Consider the following 19,517-nt stretch of genomic DNA (forward strand, 5'->3'; position numbering starts at 1 on the left):
AAACTGCCCCATTGAAAAAAAAAAAACCCACAACGTGCTAAATATTTCATTGTTTTCACTTGCTGATGTGTGATTCCAGTAAAGCAGCTTAAAGACTCCGTCATCACTAAAATGGCTGATGTTAGCAGTAAAATGGTTGATGGGTGAGTCAACTTCCTGGTCCCCGTTTTGGATCACTCGGTTTTGTCAGAGCCTGACAGCAGTCCTGCCCAGGCAGGTGCTTTATGTTCATTTCCCGAATAATTCAATCCGCTGATTAATTGCTCCCCTCAGAGTAAAAGGGTTGGGACGTCAGCACAAGGCCTGCAGGAATTCAAATCAAACCACATTAACATCTACTGAGAGTGACTGCCAATTTAAAGTTGATATTGTCTGTCTTTCCTTGTGGGGAAAGGAAGCAGATTATGCTGGTGTAAATATGTCGTGTTTTTTTTTCTTTGAAGTGTAGGTTACACATATTTTCACATCTGAAACATGCAAATGCACACTAGTGGTACGCAGAGTTGTTGTAGTCATTTGAATACTCTCTTTGATAGTATCTAGAAATACCTTCCCTCTGAGATTCAAGAAGGAAACCCAAGTGAGGGTGATTTTTATTCATCATATTTTGAAAATAAATATTTAAATCGCTTCATCCAATAATAATCACAATGTATCTTTAGACATCGGCACAGATATCATCAACAAAAAAATTAGCTTAAGTCATTTTGTGTTAAATTGTGAGGGTCCATCTGTGTTTTTGCACAGGCTGATGTGGAAAAGCATTTGCAAAACTTTGCTAAAAAAAAAAAAAGAAACAGAGCACAGCTATGGGAAATTGAGATCAGGTTGTTTTTTTTTTGTTGTTCTGGAAAACCAGATGACAAAAAAATGCATTACATAAATCAGACATTGCTGCATGAACAGCTGTGTATTTGTCCCTGGTCACACATTTATCACAGTGTTCATTTTAAAAGCTGAAGGATCAAAGATGTCACATGAAAAAAAAGACAAAAGCTCAGCATGAAAGGTTACTGCTGACATGTCATGCATAAATGATAAGGACTGTAACAAATGGCAGCAATAAACATGTCAACTCAATGGCTTGCTTCCTAAATTATAGCCTTATTCATTAGTCGGCCGTGATCATTAGTAAAACAGTAATAAACTTCTTCGCGATTGTAAGCATTCAGAAAGGTCAGTCTGTGAACAACATTAGTGAGGATTGTCATATTAGAAAAATTACACAAATTTACAAAGAGCCTCCCTTAAAAAAATATTACAAGTCAATCCGAAAAATGTCCCTGCTGGCAAACACTGCATTAATTATACTCACAAAAATAAGACATAGAGGACTAATAAACACATCCTAGTTGGTGCTGTGATCAATATGTGACCTGCATGTCAGTGATCTCAGCGTCAGCGCTCTGGTGTTTTCTGAAACCATTGTCCTCGTTCGTCATTGTGCTATCGTTAGTCTGTGCATAACCAGCCCTCTTTGTAAACACGTGCACAGTTTTCCAAACTGCTACAGTCAATCTGGCAAACCAGCATCTGAGCCATCTGGCCAGAATAGAAATTTACTCCCACACAACGATCGTCTGTCTTCTCTCTACCACCCGGCAGTGGGAGAAGTTTCTGGTAAACACTTCACATTACATGGATGGGGAAGGAGGGAGCCTGAGTGGGGTACCAGTGAAGGGCAAAGAGAGGAATGTTTTACTGTAGTGTTTTTGCAGAGTCGCATTCTTTTAACTGCGTAATAGTCACACCAGAGAGGTTATAAACGTAAATGTGTTGTTGTTGCTGTCACTGACGAAGTTGATTTGGCACTGCTCCAGTCTGGCAATATCCCCGAGGTCCAACTCTGATAATAACTGAGTTGGGTCAGTGTTTGTTGTTAAAACCTTCTGTTTTTCATGCTGCTCCTCCACATCCTCCTCCTCCTCCTCCTCCTCTCCGGCTGCCTTCTCATCTTTGCTGTCCTCATCATCCTCCTCCTCTTCCTCTGTGATAGAGCAGAGGCGGGTTGCACACCCGGTGTTGTCGGCAGGCGGTCTATAGTGGCACTGCCCGTTCAGCAGCCTCCTCAGGGGCATCAGGGGCACTGCTTCCTCACCCAGCAGCTGCTGCTGGCAGTGCCGGAAGTCACTCTGACGCTTCAGCCGTTTGAACTCGCTGAAGGCAGAGGTTGCATTCTGGTAGAGGCTGTGGGCGATGGCCTGGGCCTTTTCCGATTTGCTAACTAGGACGGCATGACACCGAAGCACCACCGCCATGTTCTTGACCTGGTGTCTGTAGATCCAGGCCAGTATTTTGGGCCGGCAAGGGTCAGCACTGCAGTAGGTGATTCTGTTCAGAGAGTAAAGATGGATGGGTTTCTTTTTCCCGGATTTGTCAGCACTCATCCGGATCCCTTGTGGTCCCACTGTTAACCTCATCTTGACACTCTCTTCCCCATAGTTGCTCCTCGCCCAGATCTTGGCCACTGCCTCCTGGGTGCAGCCGTCTCCCTTAGCCGTGATGGTGACCACACTTCCCAGGTAGCGCACGTTGTAAACAGGCTCCTCTTTGTTCAGTTCCACCTTCTGCCGTTTGGTATGAAAGATGCTGCCCACCCAGTCGAAGGGGCAGTCGGGCAGCAAGTCAGGACAGGAGCGCAGCAGGGAGGAGAGAATGGATTGGTAGGTCAGCCCCGTCCCCAGGCTCTTGGGTTTACTCTTGGCCTCGTCCTCCACCAGAACAAACTTATTCCTTCTCCAGGGCAACATGGTACGAGAGGAGTTGGAGCGAGTGAGCCCCTCTGCCGCTGCGTTTGCTCTCGTCAGCTCAGGCAAGAAGAGTAGGAGAGCCGGTGTGCGTACGAGAGTGAGAGGAAGAACAGAGGAGAGAAGCTGCTTTGTGAAGCACAGAAGAGAGACTGAGGGCTGCGAGCCTCAGCCTGTCTGTTCCCCTGCTCGCTCCTCCTTCCTCTCCTCCTCCTCCTCCTCCTCCTCCTACTCCTCTTTCTCCTCTGCTGTCTGCACCATGCAGCGTTGATCAGTGCAGGAGCCTTAGCCCAGTGTTCAAGCACCCTCAACCCCCTCCCTGCTTCGTTGTTTTGCTTCCAAATGGCTCCCTACCAAAGCATTATTTATCCGTCCAGCTTTGCACTGATGTATCACTGTATTGATGTTTCTGGTAAATCTGAGGAAGAGGGTACATCGCCCCGTCATTCTCTGTCAGGGGGCTTATGTGACTACTTGTAAATTCTGGTAAAAGTCAGTGAAGTCCACAGAATTTAATTAAGTCTTCTTGTTTACTGCAACGTTTAAATGTCCATAAAATGATCTTGTTAGTAGTGATACTTTTACGGATTAAACATATTGGTCTTCACTGTGAATTTACAAATTGTCTTCATCTTTAAAGAAGTTAACACAACATGTGATGCTGGGCTCTACTGTTAAAAGCCAAAACACAAGCTCAAAACCTGGTATTACTGTAAATTTGCTTGATTGGATTGGATAACACTGGATAACAAGCAAAATCCAAGTCTCTACTGTTTTCTCTAATGCTCTAAGAGGTTTGTTTACACCAGTAATTTCACTTGTGAAAGACAAAAAAGGAAGAATTTACATATGTGGCACAATTTCTTGAAATATATATGTGATGAAAATACTTGGAATATGTGGTCAGAATAATTACAGATTGGACTTCCATTAGAGATGGATGACATTATTCAATAATTCAAGAGAAACTCAAAGAGCAAGTTACAGCTAAAGAGATTCAGAGGATAAAACATAAAATATGCATTTGAAATAAGGAGTCCCAGTGTATTTGTAACAGAAAATGTATTCTACACACTTCTAATTTTTTACTAAAGTCATGTAACTCGTTGTGATGGTGAGCATATAAGCATGCTAGCATTAACATTTAGCCACTAGTATAGCTCTAGACTCTTGTTTCATATTTAACCAAGATTTAACCAAGATAAACAGGTTGAACCATAGACTGTTAATAAAGATATAGCAAGATGTAATGTCACCCATTGGTTTGTATTGGAGCCGGTTTGAAGCCGAGAGTTGCAGCTTTTCTGTTTGGAGCCAGGATCTTCCAAATAAGGAGTGCAGGATGTTGCCTTTCATACTCTGGAAACATGCCCCGCTACTCGAGACTGAAGTGACTGCTAGCTTACTGGGAACACTAAGCTGTGCACATTTGGGCTTGTTAGCTACTTTAGCTAAATTGCACTAAAAGGGCAGGCATCATAATCAAGATTAAACTTACTGAAATATTGCGTCAATAGTCGGACTCAGAGCCAGGGAGAGCAGCAGGTGAACCAACTGTCAATCACAGCTGTCAATCAATGCCCACACTGCAGACATCAACGCTACTATTAGTCTTAAAATCTTATTAACGGTGCAATAATTTCCAAAATGATCACCAGCACACCTTTAACAGGGCCTGAATTCAGTGATTGAGACCATAATGACTCATAGAAAACAATTATTGACTTAATATTTCTAGAGAGAAGTTGTCACATTTTCAATGGGAGTCAATTGGAGCCAGTGTTCATTTCATTGACGAATAATTTGCTCATAGTTTTCGTCAACAACATTTTTTCAAAATGAGACGATAACTAAATAAAAACTAATTTATGATGACAAAATCTAATGACACTTTCGTCAACAAATAAAAATCTGGATGAAAATGTTAAGGAGAGACGAGTTGGGAAGAGATCAGTCATATGAATAAATTAAAAACAACAAAATTGAAGCAACATTTGCAGAAAAGTCATCCCAAAATTCATTTAAAGGTAAGTGCACTTTTATGTTTTTTTTTCAAGCTAACGTTATTTTATCAGCTAACCCGAGCTGGTGTGTTTTCACTAAACTTGTAATACAATAAAAGCTAAAAGAAACCACTGCTGTCCTTTACTGATAAGAGAAGTGAATGACCCAGAGTTGCTAATCTTAGATAATAAATTAAAGTATTGATTGACACGCTAAAGATAATAAAGTTTCAATGTCCTCAAATTGAAACAAATATGTAACAAACAGATGAATGCACATCTGAAGAAATGTTTACGTTGAGCTTTCAGTACCACACTGATGCATCAAAAAAATGTTTGTTAAATTTAATGTTCATGTTAATGTTACTTAATATCAGACATATGAAGGAGGGGAGGTAGAATAGAGACAACTTGGAGTCATGTGTGCTTGTGTATGAGTGAGAGAAGGGAGGGGAGGTTAGGCGGTGAAAGAGAGAAAAATTAGACAGAAGACCTCCGATGACAAGAATGGGCCACTGATTGCAAATAAAGCTAGTGCATCCCAGCAGAATATTTCAACAGCTCTTCTAAGTGCTTTTAAGTACAAAAGTGACTCTAAAGAACAACATAGAAAGGAGGAGGGCATAGATAATGGATTGAGCGAACAGGATTACTGGTCACGACTGAAGACTGAAGACTTTGTTCTAATGACAGAGACAGTAGAGTATATCTAATTACTCAGGGAGAGTAGGCCTAATGCTCATTGGCGTTATTTCGTTATTGTCTGAGATGGTCTTTTGCAAAAAGCAAGGCCATATTCTTGATTCTTTTATATGAGACTTAATTTTATATGTTTTTGATTTTGAGACAAATAAATGCATGTTTCATAGCATAACAGTTAAAACTGTCTCTATACTGCAAATTAAAACCTTAATATCGTTCCATAATAACATGAAAACAGATGTTTCCTCCGGGAGTCTATAACGAGTTTGTAGAGCAAATCTGTTTACATGCAGAAAATTAACTGGAAATTCTAGAGAAAAGTTTAATTGATGCATTTAATTTAACTAAACCTGTTAGATTTTGGTCAACTAAATCATGATTATGATATTTATTCAACTAAAACTAGACTTAAACTACACAATTCAGATGACTAAAATATGACTAAAGCTAAATGGCATTTTAGTCAAAAGACTATGACTATAATTATTATGATTCAGCATCCAGTGGCCTTCAGTGGCATTGCACTTTACAGTACTTCCACATTTCAAACCACAGTAATTACCACCTGGGTTAAACATAACCAGAAAAAAGCTTTATGTATGCTACATGCTTTAGTTACTGTACTTCTACCAGATTTATGAGCAGATGTTGTATGTAGGAAAACAAATCAAATACATTGTCAATGAACATTTTGCAATATGTTCTTTAAGACAATCCATCATTATGTTGTTAAAAAACTGGACTGCATTACATTTCCCTAAAAACATAACAAATTAGAAGTAGGCAATATAAAAGTAATTTCTAGGAGACTTGGTTGAAAATCTACAGTGCAATGTGCTCTGGAGCACGACTAAGAGAACATCAGTGAACATCTTTCGTATATATATATTACTTTTTTTGTCTACGTGACTGGCCGACACCTTATAACGAGGGCAGATAAAAGGCGGCTGCTCTTTCAGTGGAGAATTATGCTGCAATGAATCAAAATAAGTATCATATGTGTCTCCTACCGAGGCTGCCGGGCAGCATGTACTGAATTGTCATGTGTAGATGGTGGATGAAGTTCTCTACCGAGGAAATGACTAGAGAGAAATGGAAGTTAGTTACTGTGGCAACACTGAAGAGTAAATGTCTGTTTTTTTTTTCTTTTTTTGGCCCTGATGTGTGCTGTGAATGAAAGAAAAGCATGAATAGGAAAATAAATTGAATCGCTTTGGAGGCACTATCTCATATGCAGATATGATTTATTCCAATTATTATTAAGGGAGAGAGCAAATCTGGGTGCAGAACTATTTTGCATTTCTTTTCTGTTACTCTTCCTATATATTTAAAATCTCAATTGTTCTCGATGGCTCAGGATGCACACTGAAAAGGGCTTCTTAGTAAACCACGCACATAGCCAGAGTTTATGTGGCCAAACCAAAGATTGTTTGGAAATGGTTAAATCTGATAAAATGCTTTGGGAATAGTCTGGGCAGTAGCCATAAAAGAGATGCTACCCTGTAAAAAAATGATGAAGTGACTTTTGCTTATAGTCTAGTTGGAGTGAATAAAAAATGGGACCATGATATGGTCTAGGATGAGCCAGCATCTTCTCAAGTCTCCAAAGATAGTGTGATGGAGAGGCCTTATGCAAACAGCTGTGGTCCCATAAATCACCTCTGTGATGTGAGATAGCTCATCTCTAACCACAGAAGATTAACGCAGATTCTGATATGCTAAATTGAAAAAATCCATCATGTTTTGGCCTTTACAGAGATGGATGCATGTATTCAGTGTTGACTTATCTGCCATTCGAGTTATCAGCCTGTATGAGAGGGTTGTTCAGTGAAATTAGGAAATGTCTCGAGTCTTACGTGTAACGTGTCCAGTCGTTTATCTCCTGGCTGTCAGTTTAATCTGTGTCTATCTCAGCTTTAATGGTGACATATCAAGCGTTTTGTGATTTTCTGTTATTGTATACTGTTATAATGTTGGATTAATGGATTTCTGTGTTAAACATGGTTACAAAACTTGAGGTTAACAAATGTAAAAATGCTCCCTGCAAGTCAAAATCCAAGGCTTCAAACTGCTCTAAACACTTCATTTAAAAAGTTACCTCTACATCCTCCTCATGACAATGTCAGATTGTTCATGCATGCCTACAAATAGCTGTCCTTTCCATGGTCTATTAGATTATGGCTCAAACATCGCATTGCATTGTATTTGAGAAGTTTATATTTCAAGTAAGAACATGAAAAAGAAGTGAAATTCTTATACTATAGTTTGTTTACATAGCTTAAAGAACTGCCTCGGCAGCCTCGGGGGAGCTGGTCAATTATAACAGAGACGCTCCTCAGGAGGGGGCCTTAAGCTGAAATTATAGTTTCCGCATCCGTGAGTCGGTGAGGGTCCACTAGGGTCCACTTGACGTAAATTTCGTCATCAGAGGATGAGCGCGTAGGCTCTGTGCGGACATCCGCATACCTGCAATTTGTTGTGTCCGTGTGGACCTGTCCGCACCAATCCACGTAGTCACAAAGCTGTGTTCCTGTAGACATCGATCTACTGCACATGTGTGGAACACGTCCTCCAAGCGGACCCCAGGAGGTAGTATAAACACATTAACTACCCGTCCATGGTGTCCGCAGCTGTCCGTGTGGGCATCGATTGGGAGTATAAATGAAACTTAAAAGAGACAGGAACTAAAACAGCCTGTTTCAGACAGAGGCTGAACTGAGGGGCTGCATAAATAAGGACTTTTTTAAAGGTAGTCCAGTAGAGCCCCTGAATAAAAATAAAGACCTGGAAATGTGCGTGATTTGACCCCTTTAAAGGGATGTGAAAGTATGAAACAACGTGTGTGTAACAAAATGTTGGAGCTGTCGTAAAAAGCAATACAATATAATTATCTCTGCAAGCATTCAATTAAGAGTATGTTGGTGTGAACAGTGAGGACTGAGGAATATCAGGAAGATCAACAAAATTATTTTTTTATGAATTTGTTCTCTCAGACGGAGAGTTTGGTGCATTTTAATAAATCTTTCTGGATTCAAAGTGAATGTTAGGACAGAGTTTTAAAAAAGTTCAAACCACTTTCTTATGTTTTCGGTTCATATCACCAACAAATAAATAGGTTTAATCCTGTTGGAGAACTAGCAGTTCCTAAATTAGCATGGTAAAAACATACTCATTATACAGTCCAATCTCGTGAAGTGTTCATCAGCCTTTTCCATTGGAACTAATGTCAATTTAAAGCACTCAGCAAATGCATCAGTGCTTCATCATGAACTCATCTGTAAAAAAGGAAGGGGGGGGGGGGGGGGGGGGGGGGGGGTATGAAACAAGACTAAAAATCTCCATCCATATTATCAGCTCTGTGAGGCTATACTTAAATATAGTGTTGCTTTGAGTTTAATGCTAACATCAGCCTGCTAACATGCTGACAATGACAATGCTAAAACGTGGATGTTTAGCAGGTATATTTCCCCTCGTCACTGTCTTAGTTTAGAGTGTTAGGCTGCTAAGTTTGCTAATTAGCACTATACAAGCAGTTGCGGCTGATGAGTTTTGATCAGTTTTGCAGTATTTGGTCATAAAAGTATTAGACAAATTAATATTTTGAGCTCAAAATGGTGCTATATGAAGAGTTAAGTTATGTTTTGATACATGGTGAGGGGACATGAATTTCTGTACCAAATTTTATGACAATCCACTCGATAGTTGTTGAGATATTGCACTCAAAAGCACAAATGTCAACCTCATGGTGGTGTTTGTGCAAAAATGATGGGATCACCAAAGTCATTAGGAGACATTGTCTACTGTTGGAATGATAAATGTTTGTACAAAATTTTGTACCAATTCATCGAGTAGATGTTTCACTGTACCTGCTGGTGGTGCTTGATAAAAAGTCAGAGGATCACCAAACTTATTAGGATTTATCCTCTGTTGACCATAAATGTCTGTAAATAATTTTATGGAAGTTCATGTAATAGTTGAGATATTTCAGTCTGAACCAAAGTTGTGAACCGACAGACCGACTTTACCGTCACTAGAGATTGTTTTCAGATGAGCAACAGTTTTGGAAACAGTTACAAACTCATTTCCAGCTCACCTCTGACTCCTGATTCATCCTCATTCGCTGTAACTTCCTCCCTCCCTCGCCTTCCCTTGAACATGAACATCCGTTATCAACTCACACAAGCAACCCAGGGGGCAGAATGTTATCACAGCGATCCAATTACTTTTATCTAAATGGCGCCCAACTCTCACCTCCCAAATTCTTCTCCCTTTTCCTTAGCTTCTTTCCGTTGCTCTTTAAGACATCCTTTTAACCGGGGCAGCGTATGCTACATATTTCTGTCTTGCAAGGCAGCCTAATTGAATTGGGTTCTCTCTTCATCACGCTACAGTTACCCAGTGCAGTGTAATCAATGAGAGGGGCCTGGCAGAGAGGGTCCCAGCTCTCAAATGGCTGATTTATGGCTGTACGTGAGGGCAGCAGCGAGGCAGCACGGCACACAGTAAAGAACGAGAGAGAGGGAATGATGACAGAAAGGGCTACTGTGCTCATACATCAGACTGCTGCTATAGATAACACGCCTACACCCAATCACAAAAAAAAAGATACTAGTTTCACAAAAATGATAAGGGAATGTCATGAAGATTTTGAAGAGCTGAAGTCATTTCTTTGTTTACAAAAAGAGGAATTATAAGCCTCAAGGGATGGAAATCAATACCATCTCATTCCCATCCTATAGATTCCCATCGGCTTGACCGAATACATAATGCAGTTCAACTGAATCATAATTTAATGAACAGGGAGAGTGCAGGACATTAGGTACAGGAGCCTCATTCCCTTCCTTAATCAGGAGAACGATACAGTCGCGGGAGACCAGCAGGTCAACTCCCTCTCATTTATTCTTATACTTCGGCACGGGGAGAGTGCTGCTCTACAGTAAATGATTTATTAGTTTGCATGTAAGGTCAAAGAAAAAATAACAGCCAATTAGCTAAGAGAAATTAAAATGAGACCCAATTAGAGCATGTTAGATTGAATTATACATAGCTGCAGTTTTTGATCAGGATCTGGATTTGGAACGCTTGAAGGAAAAAAATAATTAAAACATTTTGGGGAACACACATAATCACTTTCTTGCTGAAAGTTAGATACCACTCTCATATCTGTTTGTTAAATATGAAACAACAGCCAGGAGCCAGTTAGCTTAGCTTAGCATAAAGACTCTGTCAGTTCTGTCTGAATGTAACAAAATCCTCAAAAAGCTCACTAATTAACACGTTATATCTCGACAATTTAATCTGTATAATTTGTAGTTTAAACAGGGTTTATGCGCAAGAAAATTTCATGGCCAGGTGCTGTGACTCCCGGTGGAGACTCCAGGAAGTCATGTTAATTCATGAGCTTCATTTGCACGTATTTGGACTGTTTGTGTTTATTCGCCCCAAACAGCCAAAAACATCAGCTGGATTGGGATCATTTGGCATGGATGTGTTTTAGCATCAGTTCACATCACCCTGGGCAAGTATGCGTCTAATTGCGTCAGTTGCTTGTTGCTTTTGGACAAAGCCAGGCAAGCTGGAAACAGGGCTACAGTTAGCCTTTATGCTAAATTACGGTAACCATCTCCTGGCTCCAGCTTCATATTAAATGGACAGATATAAGGGTGGTATCAATCTTCTCATCTAACTCTCAGCAAGACAGCTGAGTGTGCTGTTTAGAAGCACATTTTGGATCTATGCTCAAATTCAAAGCTTCATGAAATCTACACTTTCTGTGCAGTAGCCCTTATTCACACAGTTCATGTGATAATAGCAGATTACCCTACATTCAGTATGATTGGTATTCAGTGTTTCATCATGTGTCAAATGTAAATAAATATGTCAAGTTTTGAAAGACAGAATATGACAAATCATGATAAAGTCTGTGCCAGATAGCTTCAGTATACATCCTCTGCTCTTGTTGGTTAATCCTCAGAGACAATCCTCCAAGCTGCCAGCTGATTTCAATATCTTCAGGAACTGGGACTTTGCACCAAATAATATGCTTTTCAGTGGGACAGTAAGCAGATTGCATGCTTGGATATAGCTAAGAGGTATGAGAACTGAAATAAAAATCTTCAAATTATTCCAAATGGATTTCACATGAAATAATGTGCTTTTGAAGTTTTTTACCTAAAAGACTTTTTGATGCATACTTGATATTGAAGGTTTGAAAGGCCCATATATATATATATATATATATATATATATATATATATATATATATATATATATACTCAAGAATGGTATTAGTCAGATCAGAATGACCGAAAAGTTAAGAGTGTGCAGAAACTTCTGGAGAGTTATAACCAACTTTCTCTGCTCCTTCATATGAAAGAAGCCAGATAATCAAATGTGACATTTGAAAAGTTAATCCTATGCATGCATAATAATAACAATTTCTTCTGGTCTGCCCTGAATTACTTTGGCATTTTAAAAAGGAGCTTACACAATTTGTAATTTCAGCATCTGTGTGGTAAATCTGACACAATATTACACTAAATGTATGCGACTGGTGTGTGTTTGGGTTCTTACTGTGTACTGTAAGTGCATAGACTCTACAGGGAAGAGTGTTTTCGGATGTTGCACATGCAGACAAGGGTCTGGGCTTATCTCAAGCAGTCAGCAATTTCCAACTGTCATCCTTTTTCGACGCTACAGGATTCAGAGGACACATATGATGTTCTTCTCGCCTCTCGTACTCCTCCCATAAAGCTGTTGCCTCCATCTGCTGTCGCTATTTCTGTCTGTTTGAAGTACACGTGAATGCGTGTGAGGCAGACATTTGAACGGAAGTCATTATGTGACAGACACAAAGAAAGTAAGGCAGTGGGAGGTTTACGTGGGCAGAGGGGTTACTGGGTCTGCAAGGTACACTCTGTCCACAAAACAAGGTGACTAATGTTGAATAAAAGCCCCGAGGACATTTCTGTTCTTTTACCGGGGTTGAAAACAAGGTTGCACCTTTTCCCATCGGAAGCAAGTCTCGTAGGCTAATCATTCACATGTCAGGTTGATTATGTCAGACTGATTCTGCCAGAAGAGTTTTTTTTCTGTGGCAGCCATTCCTGTTACATTATTGAACATCTAAAATTTTGAAGGATAGCTCAGAGAAGATGGAAGTAAAAATTTACAATCCAGTTATATTTTCTCTTTACATAAAACATTTCAATGGCAAATCCTTTCCAAAACAAGTAGACTTACGGTGTTTTATAGTGTTTTTGTGCACTTAATTGAAGGCAGAGACATCAGCCAAAAATTTAGAGGCCCTAAAGTGAATGCAATGATCGTCCACTGATTCCTATTCTTAAACACCTATGATTAAATAAAATTTCATTCCTTTACATTTGGCAACCTTCCTTCCTTCAAAATTCTCAAAAGGTTTACATTCGCTGCCTGCTTTTCAAGGTATGTTTCCAACCACCTGCTTTTATATGCACATTTTGAATTTGTGCATCATTAAAAGGAAGAAATGTTGGCATCTCCATTAGTTCAATTGTGCCCCCAGCATTGACGATTCTGTACAGCAATGCAGAAAAATCATCAACTGAGGTAGACGTGGACAAAGCAGATTGAGCAAATATGACTACATGAAAAAGTACATGTGCAACTTCTTAATGGAATAGTTTAAAGTTCTGGGAAATATGCGTATTTGCATATTTTCCTCGAGGTTCATATGAGAAGATGTTTTCATCTCATGTCTGTGCTTTAAGCTCGGAGCCTGCAGGACATGGTTAGCTTAGCTTAGCATAAAGACAAGAGGCAGGATGAAAGAAGCCCGACTCCTTCTAAAGTGAAAAAAAGACACCCACCAGTACCTCTAAAGCTGTCCTATTTACATGATGCATCTCAGTTGTATAATCCTTAACCACCACATGAACAGAAATGTAAGAATTACAAATAGTGATTTTAGGGGGAGTTATTGTAGCTTTTTCTTAACATGAGTAAATCTAGCCAAAATTAAGTGCATATAACCATAGTAATAAGTACAAATTCAACATTTTCATCTACCTCCTGAGCTACAGCCGCCCACACAGTAACAATGACAAGGACATGATGGAAACCTTGATGAATTGCTGCAAATGGTGGATTCTCTTTTATTCCACCTTTTCATCCATTGTTGCTTATTTAATGAGCAAACTGTCGTTGTATAACCTGCAGAATACCACTGAAATCAAGACAAAACTCAAAGCAGCTCTGCTTGCACTGATGCAGGCTATTATTGACTGAAACTGGCTGCTGGTTATTTGCTCCACAGTTCACTTGTGGGTAATTCACTCACAAACACTGTGCAGTCCCAGTGTTTTAATGGACTTCAATAGGACAGTTTTGACAGCTGGAGATCCTAGAGCAAACAAACAAACAATCTGAAATGGTTTGGGCTAAATGTAGCTGTATCATCTGGATGTCTCTGATTCCTATGTAAAATCCATATCATGCACTCAAACTCTCAAAATATGTAGACCACACCTGGCATTAAGGGTAGATTCAGTCAGTGTTAGAACTGCATGAATTTTTAAGTAAAATAACATCTTAATTTCAGCATTTGGCTACTAAGAATTCAACAACTCTGAAGAAATACGCCATACACATGATACAATGCGCAGAGAAGCAGTATATAAAAAGGCAAATTCAGTTGAAATAAGGAGGAGGAGGAGCAGACTATCAGAATGAAAGGCTGTTTTATCTACTGACTCATACTCTGCTTTATTCTGTCTGACAACAGATTTGTTTTTTATCCAAATGTAATTGTGTGCATGAGTGTATACTGGTGGGGATTATAAGTGGACCTAAAGTCATGGTTCGGGTTAGAGTCTAATGTAAAAAAAGCATAATTTGTATGCAGCCTGGGTTGAACCACTAGCTGAGAAGGTCAACTCAGGGCAAGACAACCCTCATACCCTCCAGGTGGCTTATGGGTGCTCCTTCACATTTCTATGGGTTGGAATCTGTTTTAATTTTACTACGGCTCTGGCTTTATGTCCTCTGCAGTGGCATAAGAAGAATGTGTGAATGGTGCAGCAGGCAAATTAAATGTGAGATGGAAATGAGGAAAAGGAAAACACTCTTAACACCAATACAGTCAAGTTGGAATTCTCATTTTAAGTCTCCGGTATCAACTGAGAAACTAATTTACTGCTTAGACACAATAATGAATAATAAATTCTTGAAGTGATGGGCGGTTTACCAATTACTTAATAATAACTTTATAAATGGCAGTTACCCAATAATTCATTAAAAACAATTGGACTGTTCTGTTATGTTTCTGTTGGCACATACTTCAGAACACAGAGGTGGCTTTTTATATGAAGCATGCAGATTTACGCAGGTGTAAGTAATAACATTAATAATGGGTGCATGGCTGAATGGCCTTCCCAAAGGCAACAGAGCTATCATTAAAGATAATAGTTACATCTGTGTTTTTCCTACTGCGACACAAAAAATTCCAGATTGCTAAGGTGCTTGTACAGTGTGCCAGTTCCATACTACATACTAATGTGTAAAGCTATGTAGTATATACTAATTAAGTCATGGACTACTGTCTATGACAGAACGTCACTCAAACTGTGACCTTGGAATAAACATAGACTGTATAAAAATAATGAACATAGCTACCGTGACGTCACCCATTGGTTTGTGGACTCGTGTTTTAAAGCCTCGAGTTTGGCATTTTGACCGTCACCATTGACCGTCTTGGGTTTTTGGAGCCAGAAGTAACCATATTTGAATGAGAGGGTGGAGCTGACCCTAATGCTAGCTGCTAGCTTGGTTAGCATGGTGCATTTACAGTCTATGCTTAACTGTGATAATGCTAATGCTAATTTTCACTAATGAAAAACAGGCTTAAAAACATTATAACAAAATGTACTTACCGGAAAAGCTGAACATCTGACTCCTTAGAGGCTCTTTTAGTACAACCAAACGCTGAAAATACTTTTTAGGCAAACAAAATGTTACAATTAACCTTCATGAACTGAAAAAACATTGAAATAGTGGTAGCTACACTTATACTCTGTGAATCTGGGATTATGCCATGGTTACGTTACCTAACCAACACTGTCGTCGTAGTAGTGAGTTGTCAAACACAACGTTAAAGCAAAGCCTTAAAGCATACCCTGCTTTATCGTCAAATTTAAATTAAATGGGACCGTAATTTACAAAATGAACATCATGATGTATTGAAGAGGACTTGAAACTAGCGATTGAGACCATGAACTCATTAGGAAAGTGTTTACTGAGGTAATAAATCAAGTGAGAAGTAGGGTCATTTTCCCATAGACTTCTATACAATTGGACTTCTTTTTGGAGCCAGTGGAGTCGCCCCTTAATGGCCATTAGAGAGAATGCAGAATTAAGGCACCTCCGCATTGGCTTAACTTTTCAGACTGGGAACTACTATAATAAATAGCACTTCCAGTTATATTTGTAGCTTGTCTGCAGATGGTTCAAAATGCTGCTGCCTGTCTTCTTATTAAGTCAAAGCACGGGGAGTATAATTACTCCAGTGTTGGCCTCTCTCCACTGGCTGCCAGTGGAATTTAGAATTAAATATAAAATTTTAGTAATTACCTATCAGGCTTTATACATGAAGCCCTCAAATACAGCTCTGAATTGTTGTGTCCCTATAGAAACGTACGGTCTTTAAGGTCGGCCAACTAGGGCCTTTTGAATTTTCTTAGAGCTTGTCTTAAAATGAAAGGAGGTGGTGCATTTGCCCCTATACTTTGGAATACTTTACCTTTCACCATTAGATCATCCAACTCAACTGGCGTTTCAATCATCAGAGACGAGTGAATGAAGCAAAAATAATTGCTTATTATACAGATGACATTGATGATTAAGTCTTGTCAAAAGTCTTTGCTGCTTAGACTCTATGGGGAGATTTTATAATCGAGGGACATCAGTCCTGAGCAGCAGCAAGATAGATCCCCCCATGGAGTCCAGACACTGGTGGTGGTGGTGGTGGTGGATGATGACTTCTGCTGAGACAGATAAGGCTGATGAGTTTGTGATGCACTGATGAATCTGCAAAGACTGGGCGGTGATGGGGAGGTGGTGGGGCATGCATAATGGCAGCATGAAAAGCACCAGAGGCAGAGAGGGAGAAAACATATTTAAAAAGACAGCTGCAGGATGATAGACTGACAATAAAGGTGTGTCGTCGTGCTATTGCTATTGACCAGCTGATGTGAAAAGCTGACGTCTCAATTGATGACCCCGGGCAATGACATCAAGGAAATTATGAGTGAGCATGCGTGACGGATGGGAATGATAGATGGTTTGAGAAATAAAACTGCAGACATGAGCATGCAAGAGATAGCCTTCCTCACTGAACTTTCATTAAAACTCCATTTAAAGAAAATTCTCAAGACCCACTTGTACTTGGTACCTTGTTTTTCTTCAGTAATGGTTTTGCATTTTATTTTGTTTTGTTTCGTTTCTTCATTTTTGCTTGAATCCCTTTGTGTGTGTGTGTGTGTGTGTGTGTGTGTGTGTGTGTGTGTGTGTGTGTGTTGAAAAGTGCTATATAAATAAATCTTTCTATAGCTGAATTCCTTGAAAAGAGTCAAATCTGGAAGGGGAAACATCAACATACACCACAAACAAATCTGACATGTTGCAGCCGCAGACAGACAGACATATTTTGGGAAATTTTTGAGTCTGCTGGGTGCACAGACTGATTCTGCACCATCATTCTTACCTGTTGGACAACTTGCAAATAGATGTGTGCACAGTGCCACAACAGAGAGGAGACGGTATCCATTATACACAATGTTTTCCTGCAATTTCACTGCAGATAGTATCGAATGTGCTGTTACTCTACATCATGAATGTGCCAACAGCTGACTTTAGTCATACAGTTAACCATAAATAGACCCACTGTGAAGTTGTGTGAATGTGTCAGCTTTGGTGCTGGTATTGATTAACTACTAAGGTTTGTAAGTGGAGCCAGTGCTGTGCTGCAATGTATGGATTTCGATTTATCTTTTTTATCATTGAATCTACCACTTTTCCTATGTTTAACAGTGCTTTGTATGTATCATATATGTCATTTTGATTAAATGTGAAGACACTGCTTTGTCATCTCAACTCAAGTGACTAAAAACAAACTGATATACAGTTAGGTTCACAGTGAGCACAAAGTAAACAACTCAAAGTAGAATATGTGGCTCTAAATTCAAATGTGATGATTGCATTTCAGCTATGCTTTTAGGTAAGTTATTACTCCGTAACAATAAAGATCATTGTGCTCAACCAAAAATAAAAAGGGGTTTGCTTTTTAATTCATCCAGTTTGAGCACAGGGGAAATAAATGCAAATATTTTTATGCCTTTTTTAATGGTCAATACACTAAATAAAACTAAATCAAATGAGTAATCTAACTGATTTGGGTGTGCAAAAACTTTTTTGTGCTTTGAGATAAGTGATTACCACCTAAATATCATCTAGTACTTGGTGGTAAATAAGATCTTTATGCCTTCAAATGGCTAAAAGGACTAATACCTTTAAAGCATTTTTAACATTTAAAGATTTAGATGATATATGTCAATGCACCTTTTTAAATCGAGTGCACAGCTGTGAAATCACTATTATTTGTAGTGTTTATGGGAAGTTTAAGGCAAAGTACGCAAAGTCCAGACTTGCGTACTTGGGAGTTTGAATTTGGCAAGTTCAACTCTGGAGTTTGTTCTCCTGAGGATGGGAAGACGTAATACGATCATTTGCAATTGAAACAGCAGTGTTCTTGTTGACACCACCAGCTCAGCTTGGCTCTGGTCATTACACTTAAACACAACTAAATTACTATACTGTGACAAAATAATCCCTACTCAAAGTTCCACTAACCAGGAAAAAATAAGAAAAAATAACCTCACGGACAGTTTTTTTTAGTCAACACAACACATATAGTCCAAAAAGGTGAGCTTCCTCTTTCCACCATTCATAGTTTATTTTTATGTTTTGCAGCTGTGAGTATTCAGTGTGTCCTCAGTTTCCTCTGTGTAATGCATTGTGAGACATCAGCACCCCACTCAAAAATCAAGCATTTTTAGTACACATTCTGCCTTTTTATGAGTAACTTTGGCACTTTTCCAGTGTGAACACACTACATTTCAAAACCTGCTTTGAATTAGTATCGAATTAGAACACAGCTATGGTTAGGGTGGGGGTTTACAGCAGACATTTTGACTTAGGAAAAGCACCAGTGTTACTAATAATGGTTCTGTGTGTCCCAGTAAGTCCTGACAGCTAATGAGCCAGCATGCACAATACAGGACCCTGAAACAGAAGCAGCTAAATGAAATCTGAATCAGCTTTTATGGAGAACTATGTTTGAACACACAAGGAATTTGAATCCGGTTTCCACTTGCTCTCAATCTCAATGCATTCACATACAATGTACCCTAACATATACATGTATATGTTAGGGTACATTGTATGTATTCTGTATACATACAGAATGTAATACATACAGCTATACAAGTGCAGCAGGCTAACAGAGATAAGCAGATATAAACATATAGCTATTATATATAGGCAAGTGGGTGGAAAAAGAAGAAAAATATCATAAATATGTATATAAAAAATGAATGAAATAAAAAGTATATACACAAAACAATGGACAACAACATACATAAAATGTCTATTTGGTCAAACTATCACTGTAAACTATGTACACAGTAGTTCAAATAGTATTGGTGATGTAATAAGTTACTTTAGGTGCATACAGTGGGTTTTGTACAGTATATACATGTGGATATATACACATATTTGTCATTTAAAATTCGGCCATCATGAATTTAATTTACACCTGTGCTTTTACTTCACTGTAACATGTCAGATATCTTCTGTCAGGTCAAGGAGCTTCAACCTACCATCCTTACAAGTTTTTTTTTCTTTATTGACATATAAAACAATTACACTTTCTTCTTCCACAAAATGATCATATACAAAATATCAAAATATTCATCTTGCGGTTTGCAAAAGAAAAGTAAAAAAACTCAGAGCAGGGGGAGTTACAGTTCAT

General features: G+C 39.0%; 1 protein-coding gene across 1 annotated transcript; it reads right to left on the bottom strand.

Moving 5' to 3' along the window:
* Window positions 1–592: 592 nt before the first annotated feature.
* fam43b (family with sequence similarity 43 member B) lies at window positions 593–4,027 on the bottom strand. Its single transcript, XM_044351926.1, has one exon. The coding sequence runs from the start codon at window positions 2,748–2,750 to the stop codon at window positions 1,746–1,748; it is 1,005 nt and encodes a 334-aa protein (XP_044207861.1). The 5' UTR covers window positions 2,751–4,027; the 3' UTR covers window positions 593–1,745.
* Between the last annotated feature and the right edge of the window lie 15,490 nt (window positions 4,028–19,517).

Source organism: Thunnus albacares, chromosome 5 (assembly GCF_914725855.1).
Source record: "Thunnus albacares chromosome 5, fThuAlb1.1, whole genome shotgun sequence".
NCBI classification, from domain to species: Eukaryota; Metazoa; Chordata; class Actinopteri; order Scombriformes; family Scombridae; genus Thunnus; species Thunnus albacares.